The sequence below is a fragment of the Lonchura striata genome, chromosome 1 (assembly GCF_046129695.1).
Source record: "Lonchura striata isolate bLonStr1 chromosome 1, bLonStr1.mat, whole genome shotgun sequence".
Lineage (NCBI taxonomy): Eukaryota > Metazoa > Chordata > Aves > Passeriformes > Estrildidae > Lonchura > Lonchura striata.
In genome coordinates, this window is record NC_134603.1 from 50,581,423 (window position 1) to 50,599,219 (window position 17,797).

Here is a 17,797-nt window from a genome sequence, read left to right on the forward strand (position 1 = left end):
ACACTTGTGTCACAAATTCCTCTCGCATTTGGTGACTGTGGCTTGTTCTAATTAAAACAATAACAGTTTAAGCACTGTGTTTTAAAGCAAACAAACTGTTTATGAGGATAGAATCAGAGAGAAATACTGAAGACAGTGCTTCTCTTCCCAGAGGACGCGTCTCCACCACCACATAGCATGTTCTCTCCTGCTGTAATGTTATCACCCATCAGAAAGTTTTGCTTCCCAGCTTTGTTTCCAAGAGCACAGGGGCTAATTTGGCAGATGAATAATCCATATTATACCTATGAGTGTTCAAAAATAGGCAAAAGCCTGAGCTTTGCCTTTTATAAAGCCTGATCATGTCCAAAGCTGGATTTGTCTGTTGTTCCCACCACAGGTCCCCAGCCTGGGGCTCAGATCTAACCCAGAAGGACCTGCCCAGATAAAGTGAGGAGGCTCTGCCAGCCCCAAGGAAGCATCCAGCCCTTCACTGGCAAGGAAGGGTAAAGCAGAGGCAGCAGCACAATGAAGGAGAAGCATGCTCAGTCAGCTTTATGAAATAATACATTGTTTATACATCCATTAGGAAAACTTTGATAAGGAGGGAAACACTGTAAAGGAAATAACTTTTTTTCTAGTGGAGTAAAAGTGATGTCTGTGGTTTTAAACAAAAGTATTTTGGCAGGATCATGCCATACAGAAGAGGAAGAGCAAGGGAAACTGCATTTGAATTAATTCAGATAAGTGAAGGTCAGAAGACCTTATGTCAGAATTTTCCATTAATTCCTATGGTCTAACTCTCTGCAAAAATTGTTTTACCTCCTAACTCCTTTGTACAAATATTGTTGTGGTTATTACTACTGATTACTGTATCTACTGTAATTACACATACAAAAGCTGTTTACAGTATTGCAGCCATAATAATGCAAAAGAACAAAGTCAGGCAATTTTCATGGTAGATGTTATATGAGATTTTGAATGAATTTGTATAACTGTTTTCAGCTGCAAGTACATAACAGTGGGGAAAAAGACAAGAACAAAAGAGTAAGGAGCAAACTTTGTTTTAATTCAATCCCTGTATTGAATCTTAACTTGAAACTTGATTTTTGTTGAATCATAACATTTTTGAACCTGTGATCAAAACCTCTGTTTGACCTAGAATATGCTACTTTAATTTAAAGTCAAATGTTGTTTAAAATTAGTTTAACTTAATAAAAAAATCCAAAACTTTCTAAAAGGGTTTTCAATTAAAAAGTGATTATTTTTCCAAATTAAAATATTTCAAGGTTTTTTTTGGTTTTTTTTTTTTTTTTCTTTTTTGGAGTGAAGATGAGTTTGTAAAATATTTCAGTGTTCCCAATTCTCATTTCTTCCCCCAGAGAAGTTTTCACTGAGGCATTTCATCCAGTAAGCAGAACAGGAAGGGATAGAAAGAGAAACTGAGGCAAAAAGAAGTGAAAATAGTTTTCCAGGATACCAGTATGAGAAAAAGAAATTGCATTTCCTGAGTTCCCTCTAGATTGTGAAATACTGAAGGACATTAAAGAGATAAATTACCAGATGCAAAATACATGTCCAGCCATTATTGTTGTGAACGACAGAGATCATGACAATTACCAGAGCTATGTACTTGGCCTCTAAAATCTTGTTCCCTATTTCCTGGTACAGTCACAGGTCAAGCACTAGTTGCCTGCTTCCATTTGCATGGGACAAGTCAGCATGATAGAAAGATGATTTTATTTGTATGGCTTTGTCTTTTCAGAAAGTCTCTCTCTCGCTGTCGAAGAATTAACAGGATGCTTTCCAACGAGTCAGTACCTCCTGCCTTCAGTCGCTCCAATTCTCAGGCCTCCATGGACAGCACTTCCATGGAGGACTTCTGGTGTGAAGTAGAGAGCATCAAAGAGAGCAGAGAAGATGGATCTGAAGAAGCAATGCTCTTGGAGTTCAAACCTGCTGATGGTGAGCACATGAACACTACTTACTCCTCATACCCTGGCTTTGCTTCCTCTCCTGAGGAGCCTTCCTTGTGTCACTCAGTCTGAGCAGAAGTACTGGTCTGGATGTATGATCATTTTAGCTCCTCTTCTGAGCATCACAGTTAATCACTGGCAAGAAACAATAATTGTCTGGTTTATACACTGGAGCCAGTAATTAACTTCTGAAGTAAGTTTTGTTGCATTGATTTTAGTTGTGCTTCAGGAGGACAGATACAGTGTAATTCAGAAAATAAAGGCACTCAAGGAAAATTAAATTTTCAGCATTAAATAGATTAAACCAAAACATTTAAAGTAGAAAAATGTTAATTTAGTATGCTATAATTTTAAACTTTCTGGCTTTTGATAGGACATGATTCAGAAATTATTAAAGTCTTGAAGCAGTTTTTGGTTAGATGTCGTATTCCTCTATCAGGAATTTAATACTGCCTGTTTTGCTGAGATTGCCCAATTAACATATCGTCAAGGAGAGGTTAGAGATAAGTCTGAATGTAGGCATGCCTGTATAGTTCAGCCTGCCCACTAGACCACATTCATTCATCACTTATACAATGTATCCTGAAGGTATTTCTGCCTGTTACGTTAATGGTTTCCCTTCTCCTTAGGTACTGTATTTGGAAAAACATGCACTATGTGCTAGCTTGTTGCAATGGAGCTTTGTGTTAGATGATTTGATAACATCTAGAACAGTGGTTCTCATTTTTTTTTTTAATTAGGACCCTCATCACAAATGCATTATATTGTGTAACACAAAATACCAGGTGTTACTATACAATGAAACCAAATTTCTTCTGAGGTTGTGACCTCCTGATAACTGCTGCTACCCTTCTATGGCTCCTGGCCACTGGTCTGGTAACTACTGATGTAGGGATAGATTTTGAAATGATGGCATGTTCTTTCCATACAATTATTAACACAAGTTATGATGTATTTTTCCTACCTTGACGTACAATGGGATGCCATTAATTCTGCTACCAGGAAGAATGGTGCAAAGTACTTTTTATTAAGCAATCAAATATGCAACCAGTCATGGTAAGTAACCCACACAGAGGTATCTAGCTCAGACCGTGTACTGTTTCCATGGGAAACACCTCCCATTCACTGGTTTCCATCTGGGCTCCCCTGGGAGCAAAGGGAGAAGACCACCAGAAATCTTGGTCTGCTGTGAGGGTTATGATCAGTCAGCCTAAATCTACTGTTCTGAATTTTGCTGTTCCTTACTGGGAAAACTCCTGTCTGGTCATACTCTTTAGCTTGGAGACTCCATAAAGAGATTGTGAGCCTCATGGTGCCTCCTCCATGCAATTGTCACCACAAACTAACACGTGTCCCTGACTTGTCTGCACTGTCAGGGAAATGACATAAATCTGTGGGCTGCCAAGCTGGATAACTTAGTAGGACAAGGCAATACAGGAGCTTATTTTCCAGAAACGTTTCCATCAGTTTCATCACTGCTGAACTAAATCTCCTCAACAGCCCAAACTCTGCTGCAGTCCCATGTTACCCTTTGTCTGAGTACACCTCATTACATCACATTGATTTTTCCCCTCTGCTGTGAATTAAAAATGAGACTGCAAGTCAAAATGCAATACATCTCCACACTACATTTACCTTCATATTGTTGTCTTAAACACATATATATGTATTGCATATACCCACACACAATCAGGCAGTGTTTGTCCTAGTTATTAACATCAGGAATATATTCAGTCTGGGATTATAAATCTTGGAAATAATAGTGAGTTCTATTAAGGTTCTAATAGGATAATACTCCTTGCCAATAATCAAAACACTAAAAATCAATGTGGAAACCCTCAGGGCAAAATAAAAGCAAATATTCATCACCCTTTTGAGATGTCTTTGAGAGGAGGAGATGAAGATCCCTTAGAAGGAGGCCAAAGGGTGATAGAAGCCAGGCAGGCATGACTGTCAAAACCTCAGTGTGATTTGCCAGACATCATCTGCAAAGGGCAGACAACAGCATACTTATTCTGTTGATTTTAGGAAATTCAGTCAAAAAAGAACAGAAGATCATGACAAGTGACACAAGGAATGAAAATGTAGAGAAGGAGAAAGTCATGGTGTATTTAAGATGTCCATGCCATGTAGAATTGCTTTACAATTTTTGTTGCAAGGCTTGAATGCTGTGAGTTACTTAAGGTTATTTCTCTGGGCTATTTCAGGTTATATCTGAGATTCAAAACAGGACATGCCTCTTTCCTAGCAAACTCTATGAGAAAAAGAGAATTACCTTTTCAATTTTCTGTCTTCTAGTCGAGCAGAATCAAACACAGTATCAAGACTATGCTGTATTAGTAGCTAACAATATAAAAATAATTCTTTCTTAAACAACATGGGGGTGGGGGATTTACCTTAATTTAACACCAATGTGTCATAAAATTTTGAGCATTTTTAATGCATAAATTTCTTCTCTTTAATACTTTTACTCCTCTGATTACTGTTGTTATGTGTTAGTCTATTGTTTGTGTGTGGTTGGAACAGGAAAAGGGAAAAGTCAGAGAAAACAAGTCACAGAGTGACTAGTAAGTAGGCAGAATTTAATGTCTGCCCTGCTATTTTTCATAGCAAGTTTGATTACAAGCTCAGTTCTTGGAAAGAATATGTCAGGACAAAAGCAAAAATTAATGTAATTTAAAAGCTGAAACATGGACAGATGTGGCTCCAACAGCGGCACATAAGAAAGAGAAGAGACCTTCTTAGAAAGAAGAGTGAAAGTGGCAGAAGAACCACTGATTCAAAGCTCACAGAGAAGGAAAAGGAACAGTCTCCATCCTGTCTGTGGATACAGAAAGAATAAGAGCAGAGACAAGCTTTTTTATGGGATACAGAGCTGGTCATACCCCTGGCTAACACAGAGCAGGGGGGTTAGAAGCAGCTATTTTTGTAGTGCTTTGTAAAGAGGCAGGGCAGTTAACAATGAAGTCAGTGATGGCACATGTATAAGATGGTTTTACTTGTCCCTACAGCCAAGTCCTGTAATTTTCTCTTTTGTGTATGTAACTGCCAAAGTGCAGCAAACTGGTGTCCATCAATCAGCCTGCATTCTTATGTCAAAAAGAGGCAATAAAGGGAGAGTGGAAATACCAACCTGCCATTAAGACTGGTGCTGGGACAAGAACAAAAAGTGCATTGACGAGTTGTTTTATAGAACATGCTGCAAATTAATCCATTTCCTGTTTGACATGTTTATTTGCAGTACCTCTTCTTCAGTCAGGGCTGGAATGAAATTACTGTTTTGTGTCAAGCAGCTTACTGCTGAGCTAGGACTGCTCACAAAACTGAAATGAAGGTCCTCAAAATCTCCTATGTGAAGAGAGACTTTAAAAGACTATGATATTTATTGTAAAAAGAACACAAATCAAAAAGCAGTGACAGCAAAACTTAAAATTACTGAATGATTCAGAGAAGGCAGATTGGGACCTTTTCACAGACAGATAATGACAAGGCACATTCATTTCAGGTAACAGGTATCAAGCTGAAAACCTACATTGTCTTCACATGGCCAGGTTTTGATAGTGAGGGGCCTGCAGGTGTGGCTCAGTGAAAAGATGCCAGAAGCATCTGCCATGTCCAGTAGAGCCAGGATAGAAAACAATTCTTCCCACAATGCATACCCTCACTATGGGACAAATTGCAGTATTGAACCAGTTGGGAAGCAGGTATTCAACAGATTAAAGAGGGTATTAGTCACTAATTGAGATCCCAAAAACACTGGGGTGTACAGTGCTAGCGAGTCTTTACGAATTAGAAGTTAGGGTGATACCTAGCATGCCAGGATGGCTATTTCTGCATCTGCCTCCCTTACCTGACCTCTTAGACACCTACCCCTTCCTGACCCTTGTTCTTTAGAGAGCAGCTCTGGTTCTTAACCATCTCATTCAAAGCAAGCAATTCGACTAGGTGGACATCAACCTTCTCTCAGTGTGGCTTCTTCACTAGCTACCACCAACCCTCTGGAATATGAAATTGCATCAATAGTGTGCAAATACATTATTCTGTTCTATACACACCTCCAGTATTTCTGTTTATTTGAATTGGAATACTGATTTTATTTCCATTAGCCAAATGGCTTTCTTCAGAACACCATGCTACAAATTGTGAATGTGGCATAAATGGGAATTGAGTGGATTTATGCTTTGGAATTAGGGGTTAATTTTTAGGGACCTTGCTTTGTCAGGTTGGTTATTCTGCTGCCTTCTTCACACATACATGTTGATGAAATGCCTCTTCTGTTTTCCACACTGACAAACTGAAAGTTTGTCAAAGACAGTATGTTTACAAAACTAACTTAATTTGCATTTGTGGCCTAAGAAAGGTTGGAATTAAAATATTCTCAAGGTAAAGGCTGTGGTTGCAGTCCTCTTTTCCTTCAGCCCTCTCTCCCTTCCTTGCCAGGCTTATTAACATGCTGTCTTCCTCCACAGAAGGGGAACTGGAGGCAGAATGGCTGCAAGATGTAGGTTTATCCACATTGATCTCAGGAGCTGAAGAGGAGGATGGCCAAGCCCTGCTGTCCACTCTGACCAGAACTCAAGCTGCTGCTGTACAGAAGAGGTACAACACCTACACTCAGACCCTGAGGAAGAAGAACAAGCACACAGTCCGGGATGTGCGAGATATCTTTGGCACCAGCGACTCTTCTGTAAGTGTCCCCATGCATGCCTTTGATCTTAATTTTTATGCAATTTGCAAGTAGCTCACAAAGTTTCCTCCAGATAGGAACCCTTCCTTGCTGACAATGCACAGACAGTAATTAGCAGTTTCTGACTTTAAGACCAGACTTTAATGCTGTATACAGTACATTTGAGAGGAAAGGAAGAAACCAAATCCAATGGTACACAGTTTTGTAACTAACGTGTAACATAAAGTTGTATCTGTTGCCAGCCTTCCTCCTGAAACCTCATGTCAAGACTAACATTTACTCCTTTATTTTTTGGAAATTGGTGAGTTACTCTTGGCAGCTATTCAAATTTTGGATGGCTTCTGGGGACACTTGCTATTTACTCAGCATTCTCAGTGGCGAAGTAAAACTTGTCTAATGAAGCAACTGGGGTTCACACACGCATAAGCAATTAAACACCTGCCAGCACGATTGTAACTTGTACACTGGCAGTTACATTTCACTTACATAGCAAACAAAAACCTATTAACTGTTCATTTGCTTCACGGCTTCAGAAATCAGCAGTGCCTCTGGAGGTTTCATCCACTTTGCCCTGAGGATAGCTCTGAACACACCAGTTCCTGTCAGTACATGTTTTGATTCTGGTGAACGCAGTCAACTGTGTGAGTTTAGTTGCTCAAAGCAACATGGGATTTTATGTTTATTACTCATGATATCTTAAATTGGAGTCACCAATAAGATCACAAGCTCACCTTTGAAATAAATATTAAAATTGTTGCCATTATAAAACTCCAAGAAACTATTTTTCATTATGGCATTGCTTTGTCCTTTCCTGTTTGTTCTACCATCTCCTCAAGGTTTGATATCCTGGATTATTCACTAAAAAAATTTGGAACAAAATTATAGCTGCATAGTTATATTAAAATTACAGAGTTATAATGTCCAGATATTTAACTTATTTGTTTCCAAATTAAATGTCTGGATTCTTTTAAACCTTTTGCACATATCCCACAAATACATTCAGAAGCATCCAATAGTTTCCTGTGGGCAGACTTTCTTTCATGAGAGATACCAAGCACATTTGCATGAACATCAAAAATCTGGTGGTACTTCTAGCTAGATTAGCTCACTTCTCCTGATTCAAGCATCTGTAAACCATAAGGTGTTTAATTTTTTTTTACAGAAGCTTGAGTTTCCTAATAAATTTCAATTAGCCAAATAAGCATTGTACATTTCCTCGTGGATGGGCACATTATTGGTTTATTTTTGACCTGCTTATTTTCCCCTTCTTACTTGAAAATATTTCTCATTTGCAAAAGGAATTTGGATGTTCAGAGCAACTGCCCTTCAAATCAGTGTTTTACCTCCTCCAAAATACTAGCTCTGCATTGTGAAAGCCTAAAAGATAAAATCAAATAAGTAATTAAGTCTTCTAATTCTTTTTCCCACAAAAATATGCAGTTCTGCAGGTGCTGACCTAGATGTTAAACCCAGATGCCCAAACACAACTGCAGAGCACGGCATCACCTCTCCAACAGCCTGTGAAACATTGTATTTCTAAAAGCCTGCAAGGCCCCAACTCTCTAATTTTCCTATTCACCAGTGCTCCTATTTCTGCTGCTTGTTATGGGATTTAGAAACTTTGTCCTGATTATCAGCCCTTTAGGGATAAACACACTTCAGGAGGGCGTGTGTCCCTGACCTAAGGGTTTCCCAAGTAGTCTTTTTAATGGGGTATCAGCAGTCCCTGGAGCTTTGCTGCCTCTTTGGGCACGGCCCTACAGCTGCCAAAGAATCTTTGTGATTAATCAGTTTAGGGAAGAGAAGCACATTAAAAATAACTAGCCAAAAGAAGAGTGGCAGGAGTTGGGGACGGGCAGATCTTTTCAGCACAGCTGGGGAAGAGAGGCTGGTGAGGAGACTGCTTGAAATGACATGCAGTTTTGTTTCCCCATCCTGCCTTTTAGCTGGGAAGGGCAGAAGTAAACTGAACATGCTGCAAATAGCAAACCAGCTCTAATTATTTCACTTAACTCTATAATCCTCCCCATTAGGAGAATGGATTTACACCTCTTCCAGCAACCAAGAATCACAAGAGCCCAGAGGGATGGGTCACAGGATGGATTATTCTCTTCCTTGGCTAATGATGAGAGAAAAGGTGATTAGCTTACTAGGGTCACCTGAGATGAGATCAAGGGGACCACTAAACAGGCATAAATTAGTTGTCATCTGGAGTGGGGGAAGAAAAAGGTAGATTTGCCCAATTTTTTTCTCCCTGTTCTGAAAAAAACCTGGCTACTAGATGTTTTGCTGCTAGTGCCTTGTGGCCAGGCTCTGCATGGGTCAGCATAGAACAAAGGGTGCTTTTCCATCCATCCTTCCTTGAGGTCCATGCCTTCATGGTAGGAGTGTCCCCTCAACAGACAAAATGGACTGAAATAAAAGGAAATTCTTGTTTGATAGCTTTGGGGTTTTTTGGGTTTTCTTCTTGTTGCCTGTCCTGGAAAGGAGCAGTGATCCTTAGGGACAAAATGCTACCCCTGTGGTACAAAAAATGCTACCCTTGTGGTTATAAAAGGCTACCTTGGCAAGTAGAGCAGCCTGTCCCAGTTGAGGTGCTTTTGCTCTGCTTCAGACAGGTCCACAGCCAGCAGACTTGACTGACAGCCATACTACTGAGTTGTAAATTGGAGGATTTATTAAGCAGAGTGGCCTGATTTTTCTTACTGCTGGTACCCTGCTGCTTCCATCAGAAGCTGTCGGCTCTGCTGGTGCTCAGAGCTTAGAAGTATCAATGTCAGAATACAAATGGGGGACAAACATACATTCATTGATTCTGTAATTGTGGAGAGGAGATGAAGGACTGTGTTCATTAACGGCCCAACCCTGTACGTTGCAATTACTAAAACTCCTTAAGACTTTTTACAAGCATTTTACTTCAGCAATGCTTGACAAAATCATGTCCTAGTTAAAGAAGAACCACTTACTAACCCAAAGCTATTTGCATGAAAAGGTATTTGTGATGGCAGCACTAGAAAATATGAATATATTCAAAGCATGGGCAAATTGTATCCTGGACAGATATAATGTTATCCTCCTTCGCTTCTATTTCCTTTAACTGCAGGGATAAAATAAAATTTGGTCTCTTTGGTGCTCCAATGATTTGGTTTTACATCTTCTGCAATGAGGGTAGCTACTGAAAAAGTGTCTATCTGCTTCATCTCCATCCTCTCCTTGCTCTTCTGATTTCATCTTCCCTTTGGAAATTCCTGTGTATGTTGTGGCAGCAAAGAGTGGGCTCATTTTTACTGTGTCTAATGAATCACTTTCAGTCAGAAATCAGGATATGGGAAGCCTCACCTTTTCTGGAGCCCTAGGCAAATGAATAAAGCTGTCACAGTTTATTTAAGGATACAATCTGACTCTTGGTCTTTCACATTCATTGAGAAAAGGTCTTCAAAAGTTCTTTAATTTTCTTTTACCCTACAGAAATAATGTGGATCTTTAAATTCATGCATTAAAAAGGTTTTATTCCCAGTGTTTCTAACATTAAAAAAAAATAAAGGGGTGGCAGGGAGGGGAGGAAGGAAGACATTTTCACAAAAGAGACACAGATTTGGTTTCATTATAGACTCTCACTATGGAGGCTGGGAAATGGGACTGAGAATATGACATTTTCAGGTACCCCAGTTATTGTGCACAGTTCACATTATTCAGGTCCCCAGGTTAGAGCTGCCTGCTGCCAGTCCTGCTGGGCGCCAGGCAGAGGTGTGCAGTCCACTCCATCTTCCATCTCTGTGTCTGCCTGCTCTTCCCTGCTTATCAGAACCAGGTTACTGCAGGTGCTTCATGATTCATTTCACTCATGTAACAAGGCTGGAAGTGTATTTTTTCTTAATAAACTTGACTGACCGTAAATCTATTCTGAATATTGTTCACAGGGTCAGACATTTTGAACACTGAAAGTGGATGAGCCAGTTGCTAATTTACCATTAATTTCTCCATCTGCATCTCAAGCAGAAGCATAACTACTTTTATGGTTGATTTTCCCAAATTGCTGAGAGAAGTTTAGCCATCCTCTCCACTTCTGTACTCCCAGCTTAAATTTATAGTGCTTTTTTGAAGATTTTTGTGTAAATGTTGTGGGATTTTATCATAAAAGTATGCAGTTCTCTTTTTTAAAAAACCTATAGTCCTTAGAGTCTTCTGGCAAAGGAAGCCCATGTGACTCAGATCCTGTTTGCTATCAAGTTCACAAGCCATTGAATGGACTTTCTCAGGAGAGATTTTATTCATGTTACATTTGACTTTGTTACCCGAATAGCTCAGAGGATAAGATTGGATAAAACAACTGAAACGTTGTTTCAGGCTTCCAATTGGAAGAGCTGCCTGTCTTTTAAATAGCTGATATTTTTTGACAGCCAAAACACTTCTCCTACACATTGACTACAGCTGGGGAAAACAGAATTTTTTCCCCTGAGGCATTGCTACTTGTTGATAAACAGCTGATTTAGCAATTTGAAGAGCAATTAAAAGAGCTGGTATTAAGGGCTCATGGGAGCAGGTTCAGCTGGAAAACTGGGTCTATTCCATCTGGCTCAGGGTGTGTGTGAGACAACAGGTTTGAGAAAGGCTTAGGATTTCAGGGCCTCCCATAAGGATGCAAATAACAGCAGAAAAAATGTTCCAGGTTTGAAACATCGTAGTTACTTTCATGAGTAACCTTCAGAGCAGCTTTATAATTCCTGACCTTGTTTTTGTTTGGATATTTTTTTTACTCAAGAACAAATAGTTGAGCTGGCTGCTATTTCCCATGGAACACAGACACTCAGATTTGTCTTTATGAGCCACAAAACTGCTGAGGACAAGGCCAAAACTCCATTGCCAAGAAGAGGTGACGCTGCTTGAAAGTAACTCCTTGGGTTGTCAAGCACAATAATTGGGGTACCTGAAAATATCATAATCTTAGTGCCATTTCCCAGCCTCCAGAGTGAGAGTCTATAATGAAACTTCTCTGCAATGCAGAATGATTTCTGGAGTGGAAAGAAATGGATTTGAATATAGAAAATGTTTATTTGTTCCCTCAAGTTGTTTGTTGCAATTCACTGATAAAAGTATTAGTGTATAACCTATGAGAGGACATCCATCCTTTAATAGCTTTCAGGTGCCCAAATCATAAGAGGTAGCAGACTGACTGACTTCTGACAGGTCCCTGGGAATAGCAGGTATTCAGCCTGTGCCAGAGAGTCTTCAAAAAGATTTGTGGCCAAAATTATTAAAACCAGGATTAATTACAATTTGAGGAGGACCTTTCAGTTAGCCTAATTCTATACAGCAATTTACTTAGCTAATTTCAGTCATTTTATAAGACAGGATTCATTAGGTACAGCAAGCTGCAGTATTACTGACCTCCACATGGTCCAAATCTGTGCAGTCTGGGGAAGATTGATTCTCAGGCTTGGCTATAAAAATATACTCTGACTAATCACAACATGATGTTTAATCTTGTCAAGAGAGTGTAAGCTGAGAGTGATACACCTTTGCTTGAACTGTAGCAGTTTCTGTCCATAGACGTTTGCCTTCACTGCACTCTGATCATTTTTCCTTGCCTTTCAGCCCACATTTGAGACAGTTCCAGTGTCACCAGTATCTTCTAATGGCATCCAGCTTCCTGGGCAGAAACCAGTTTGGAAATCAGTTAGCTGTGAGTATGGCAACATGTAACCAGTGTTCACTTCCTCTTAGGAAAATGACAGAGGGAAAGAGCCTTTTGTGGTTCAGAGGTTAGTCCCTTCTTTCATGTTGGGGCAGTACTGCGTATATTTCTTTAAAATCATTGTCAGCTTATTGTCATTCAGGAACCAAAGTTTCCCATTAAAGACCAACGTTGTACAGACACAGACTGCTGCCCTTGAGGCATCACCATCTAAAAAATGCTGATCATTGCAAGGCTGGGAATGTAAAAATAATCGGTAAGCAATATCATGCAGAATTTGTCCAAAATATGTCATCAGTGTATTTTCTTGCTGCAAATCAGAGAGGCATATTTCCTCCACATTTCTTCTCCAGTACTGCAGAAGTTGTAGTACTAGAAATTTATAAGTTTTCCTAGTTCTGCCGTGCTATTCTGATCTATGAATGGTGTTATCCCTTATATTCTTTGCCCTGACAGTGATTGGCAGTGCTAATGAAAGTAATAGTTCTCCTCTATCCAGTGTCTGGATAATTGTCAGCAACCTTCCACGAGAATGTTCATCTCTTAGTTTGAAAGCTCTTCCTGTCACCATTGTTCAGGGCTTAACTAAAGGGATATTAATACCCAAATTTCTAAACTAATCCTTTGGATGTTCACCTCTGGATACAGTGCCACAGACATTTTCCTTGGTGGCAAAAGCTGCTCCGCTGATACTTCTGCTCTGCAAGCAGTTTTACTGAAACAGATGGGAAACCAAATGTCATGGGGTACTATGAGCAGTCTGTGGTTCCAGGTTCAAGGATGGAAAGAGAGATGGAAAACATCTTAAATGGCTTGGACATAAGACAACAACTAAAGCCACAGTTCAGAAACCAGAAGCCACTTAATAACAAACTTAACTTTTTTCATATCAGACTTGTAAAATATGTGGTGTTGCAAAAAAGTCCCTGTAAACACAATGATTCAGAAAACATGGGCATGCACAAGTTTATAAGACTTGTAACATTTTTTTAATTCACTTTCTGATTGCCATGGCTTTTGAATACACTTGTGTCATGTTAGTAAATTCTTCTCTGTAGTCCTGTGGGCTGAAACTTTACTTTCAATTAGATTCATGATTCCATCACAAATGGATTTAGGAGCTCAACCTTAGAGGAAAGTTAAAAATTGACCTGAGATACTAGAGATCTAGAAAGTTGGCAACCCTGTAACTCATTTACAGTAGCATATTTCTGGACTTGATTGTATTGATTTCAAAAATTTTCCTCTGACATCCAGTAATTTAAGGAGGTGACTAAATTTTAGAGAAGTGCAATAAGTAATTTCACAATATCTACTATAAATGCCAGTAGATACAGTGCTTTTCAAACTGGAATATTGTATGTTTTGTCCTGTTATGGTGCTATACACCTAAACTATCAACAATGAGAAATGTGTGTATGTGAGTACATAAAATATATGCACAATGTCTTGTGATTGTAAATAAGTCATCAGTAACCTGAGAAACTGTGTCAACAGCATTTTTCTGTCAAGACCTTTTATTTGTAATTGTTCATTTGACAAGTGTCACCACAGTTTGCTGGCCTGGGAAGATAAGGATGGAGTAAGAAAACTTGGTAATTCCTGATAAACAGGAAGTTCCAGCTTGACTATATTTCTCATAGAAAGCAATAAGTTAAATACCCTAAAATGAAAGTAAGGATTTTAATTGTAAGGGGTTGTTTTCTCAAGACAAAACAGGAACATGCTGTGGTTTGCAATGAAATTCCTCTTTGAAGCACTTCCTTTATTCCTTTCTCAAGAATTTTGTCTTCTTGGTTCAATTTTTTAATGTCTCTGTACTAAATGCAATTCATTATTCTTATATAATTTCCCTTATTTTCAGCTAAGAGCTGCCTAGACTGTAGAACAGATAAGGGCAGCCCATCCATAACAGAAGAGCTCTCCTATGATGTCTCTTTCTCAGAATCCATTACAGTCCTTCCGAAAACCCAAGAGTGGCCAAAAAACCAGAGGTTCAAAAAGGAAGACTCAGCTTTGCCAGTAAGTTTCTTCTCCATATATTTCCTTGATTGTTTTCTTTAACACAGCAATTTCCTGTTTTATATCCCCAGTACAATGGAGTCTGTTAAGATACATCTGGCCTTTGCAGTGTGTGTTTTGTAGAGACTTCTCAATGTGCCTGCCTACTGCCTGTGACTGATTCCCAAAGTTAATATGGATATCCAAGCCAGGTTTTTACTTGTACCCATCATAAACATGTGCACCCAGATGGGTATGTGTAACTCAGTCCACAAATATTGCATCATCCACAATTTTTTCACACAGAAATAACAACTGCTTATTGGCATTAAAGCTAACAATCATTTTCATTACTGGTCTGCTTTCCTACTTTTCCCCCCATGGATTATCTGCCTTTGTTAACATATGGATTTAAAATTGCTTTGCAGATTAAGGGAGGAAAGCAAACTTTATTCCTGCAGCAGTACTGGCTGTTTCCAGTCAGTATTGAGTGCAAATCACACTGTAGGAGATACTACATTAATTATTCAATACAAGTTTGCCATATAATACAACCAAGCATTCACTGAGCTGTTGTGTCATTATCTGGAATTATTTCATGAAGTCATGGAAGTCAGATTTTCTACTCACATGAGCCCTCACAACTTCCATCACTGAAAATTGGATACCACCTCTTCAGTGACATGTATGAAGTAGCTGTAAAGTATTTGGAAAAAATTCCTGAATGTTTTGATGTCCTGATGTCCCAAACTAATCTGAAATTGTTAAAATCCACACAGACATTGAATTATCTGAGAATTAGGCAGTTGTCCACCTCAGATTCCACCAAGGAAGAAGCTGAGATGCAGAAGTAAGCTTCTATGTTGAATGATAAGACACCAAGCAGATTACATAATTTATGTGAAATCCCTGTGCTTTTTCTTTTTCTGTCTTTCATTGTTTGATGTTTTTTTTTGGTTTTTTTTGTGGGGGTAACTTGGTGTCTTGTGGCAGCTAAGGGCATCTCTACACTCATCATGATTTTGGTCTTTAATACAACTCATGCACACTCACAAATTGTTATCTTCAAAAGCACAGACAACTCCCAGCTGACAGAGCAGGGAAACTGATGACAAAGAGTGAAGAGAAGATGCCATATTGAATATCATGGATCTGTGGATTAATAATTGATAAGCCTTAGAAAATGCCAGTATTGTGCTGGAGTTGAACTGCTCTGCATGCAGGAGGTAATTTTATGAGCTCAGAAGACCACACAAGAAACATGCCAGGTCATTGCAGAGTGTTTCTGAATAAAGTTCATCATAGCTGTTGATGTTGGCCTTTCCCTTGTTTCATCTGCTGCTGCTCGTGGTGTTTGGTTTTTTCCCACGGTGACTCAGACCATAATGGGCCTCAGCAGAAAAATCACCTCTCACTCTGTTACACTGAGCAACCAGTCACCTACACTCAGAAGGACAGTGGGACAATGGGGCTACACTGGAGGCTGTGCAACATCACACTTTCTCCAGGACAGGCATGACAGCATAGCCAACTTCATTGATGGTGTGTACAAAGCTGCACAGACATTATATATCATAAAATAGCATGTCCCAAGCAGCAGGGAATCCTCTGACTCCTACAAGAGTCAACTCAACATCCCCAGGAGCATAGGGATTTCCCCAAAGTAAATGTGATTTCTCCAATGTGGGACCATGGTCCATGTGACTTAGCTGAAGACAGCACAGAACTACAAGTCTTGAGTACACTGCACAGTTCCATGTAGAAAAAACATTGCAAAATATAAGACATGATCTTTAGCCAAAACATTAGTAATCCAATTTCAGGATAGCCCAACCTCCTTCAAACATGCATATTACACCACTATAAGAAAAAACACTGGAAAATTGTGACACAAGACAGAGAAAGAGAGCCAGACCCAAAGTTTGTATTAACCACAGCATCACGTCATAGTGACCCCTAGGAGTCAAACAGCCACTGTGGAAAATCTTTGTAGTACCCTTTTTAATCAGTTTTGCAGTGCTTAGAATTTTTTCTCTTTTACCCCAGAAAATATATGTATACAGTCTGGATTTTTTTTCTTTTTTCCAAGGTGAAAACTTTTGCACTTTTTGTATCACTAGAACCAAAATGTGTGGATATTCTTTAGTATTTTTTGTTTCTTCAGAAGGCTTAACTTCCATGCAGCTTTTGTCACATTTAGTCCCAGAAAAAAGGCTAACAATGTAATCACTGCATTCTAAGTCGGGAATATTCTGGGCTAAAACTGCCCCAGGCAGCAAGTAAAAAAGTTATGCCATTCCCTACACTCTTTCTCCCCCAATTATTGTTTACCCCTATTGAAAGACCATATGCAGTGTAGTTTATAAAGTCCTAAACTACATGATCTAGATGTCCTTTGTACTCTACTCTCTCCCTTTTGAAATGTGGTGTAAGTTTAATTCTGTTTTGATTTGGTTTAGGGTTTCGTTTTTTTTTTTTTTTTTTTTTTGGTGGTGGTTTTCTTTTTTTTTTTTTTTTAACCTTTTTCTTAATCAGTCTGACTGGCTTAATTTAAAGGTGGGTTAAACCTTTTGAGACCAAATTTGTTTAAAAAAATTAAGGACTGGGCTGAAATCTCCAGAAGCAAAAAATTACTAGAGGCTGGGTTTCCACTCAGTTCCCTAAAGGAAGGAGATAATTTTGTAATACTATTTATTTATGCCTCTGACTAACAATACCTGGTTTAAATTTTTAAAAAAGTACAATACCAAAGATCCACAGTTCTTTGAAAAGCATGGTTCTTACCATGTTTTTTACTATGACTTTGTTATTATGCCTAACAATTATGTCAGAAACTGACGGGTGTTTGTTCTTTTTGACATTTGTATAAATGCATCTGTTATGACGCAACATTCCTGGCTCTGGTCCCTGACACTGCAGTTTCTAAAATATGTAGACATCTTCACATGTCCCCAGATTACTCAGTATCATTTAGTTTAAGTCTACTTGAATAAATTATTTGTTAGCTGCTGGGAGTCCTGTTTCTAAGCTTTCTTGAATAATAAAAGATACCACTAAGTTGGCAGGTTGGCTTCTGAACTAAACAATTTTGCTTCTGGGCTTTTCCTCAGATCTTTAGTTTGAACTCCCCTGTAAGACCTCATAAGTTAATAGCATTATGCAAGACAGCCATGGATTCATTACACACACACAATTAATACAGAACCATATCCATCATTAACTGTGTCAGCCACTTCAACAGCATTCAAAGATGTTTTGGGGAAGGCAGAAACAGAGCAAAATACTACATCCTGCAGAAGCTGGGCAAAACTTTTAAAGAAGCATGTAACTCATTTGTCCCGCTGAAGTGTAACCACTGAGGTGCTCCAGCACCACTTCCCAGTCAAACTGCAAGGGTGCATGGTGAGCAAGAACCTCAGTTTTAGGGCTGTAGTTCATCTCTTTATTGTGATCCATCCA

At 39.1% G+C, this 17,797-nt stretch overlaps 1 protein-coding gene across 1 annotated transcript in view; it reads left to right on the forward strand.

The window, feature by feature from the left end:
* The window catches only part of ARHGAP28 (Rho GTPase activating protein 28), a 75,563-nt gene that overhangs the window by 39,252 nt on the left and 18,514 nt on the right, over positions 1–17,797 (forward strand). Inside the window, exons 2-5 of the mRNA XM_021525193.2 lie at positions 1,745–1,944; positions 6,425–6,642; positions 12,238–12,325; positions 14,202–14,359. Coding sequence (XP_021380868.2) covers positions 1,745–1,944; positions 6,425–6,642; positions 12,238–12,325; positions 14,202–14,359 — 664 coding nt within the window. The remainder of the gene's footprint in view (positions 1–1,744; positions 1,945–6,424; positions 6,643–12,237; positions 12,326–14,201; positions 14,360–17,797) is intronic.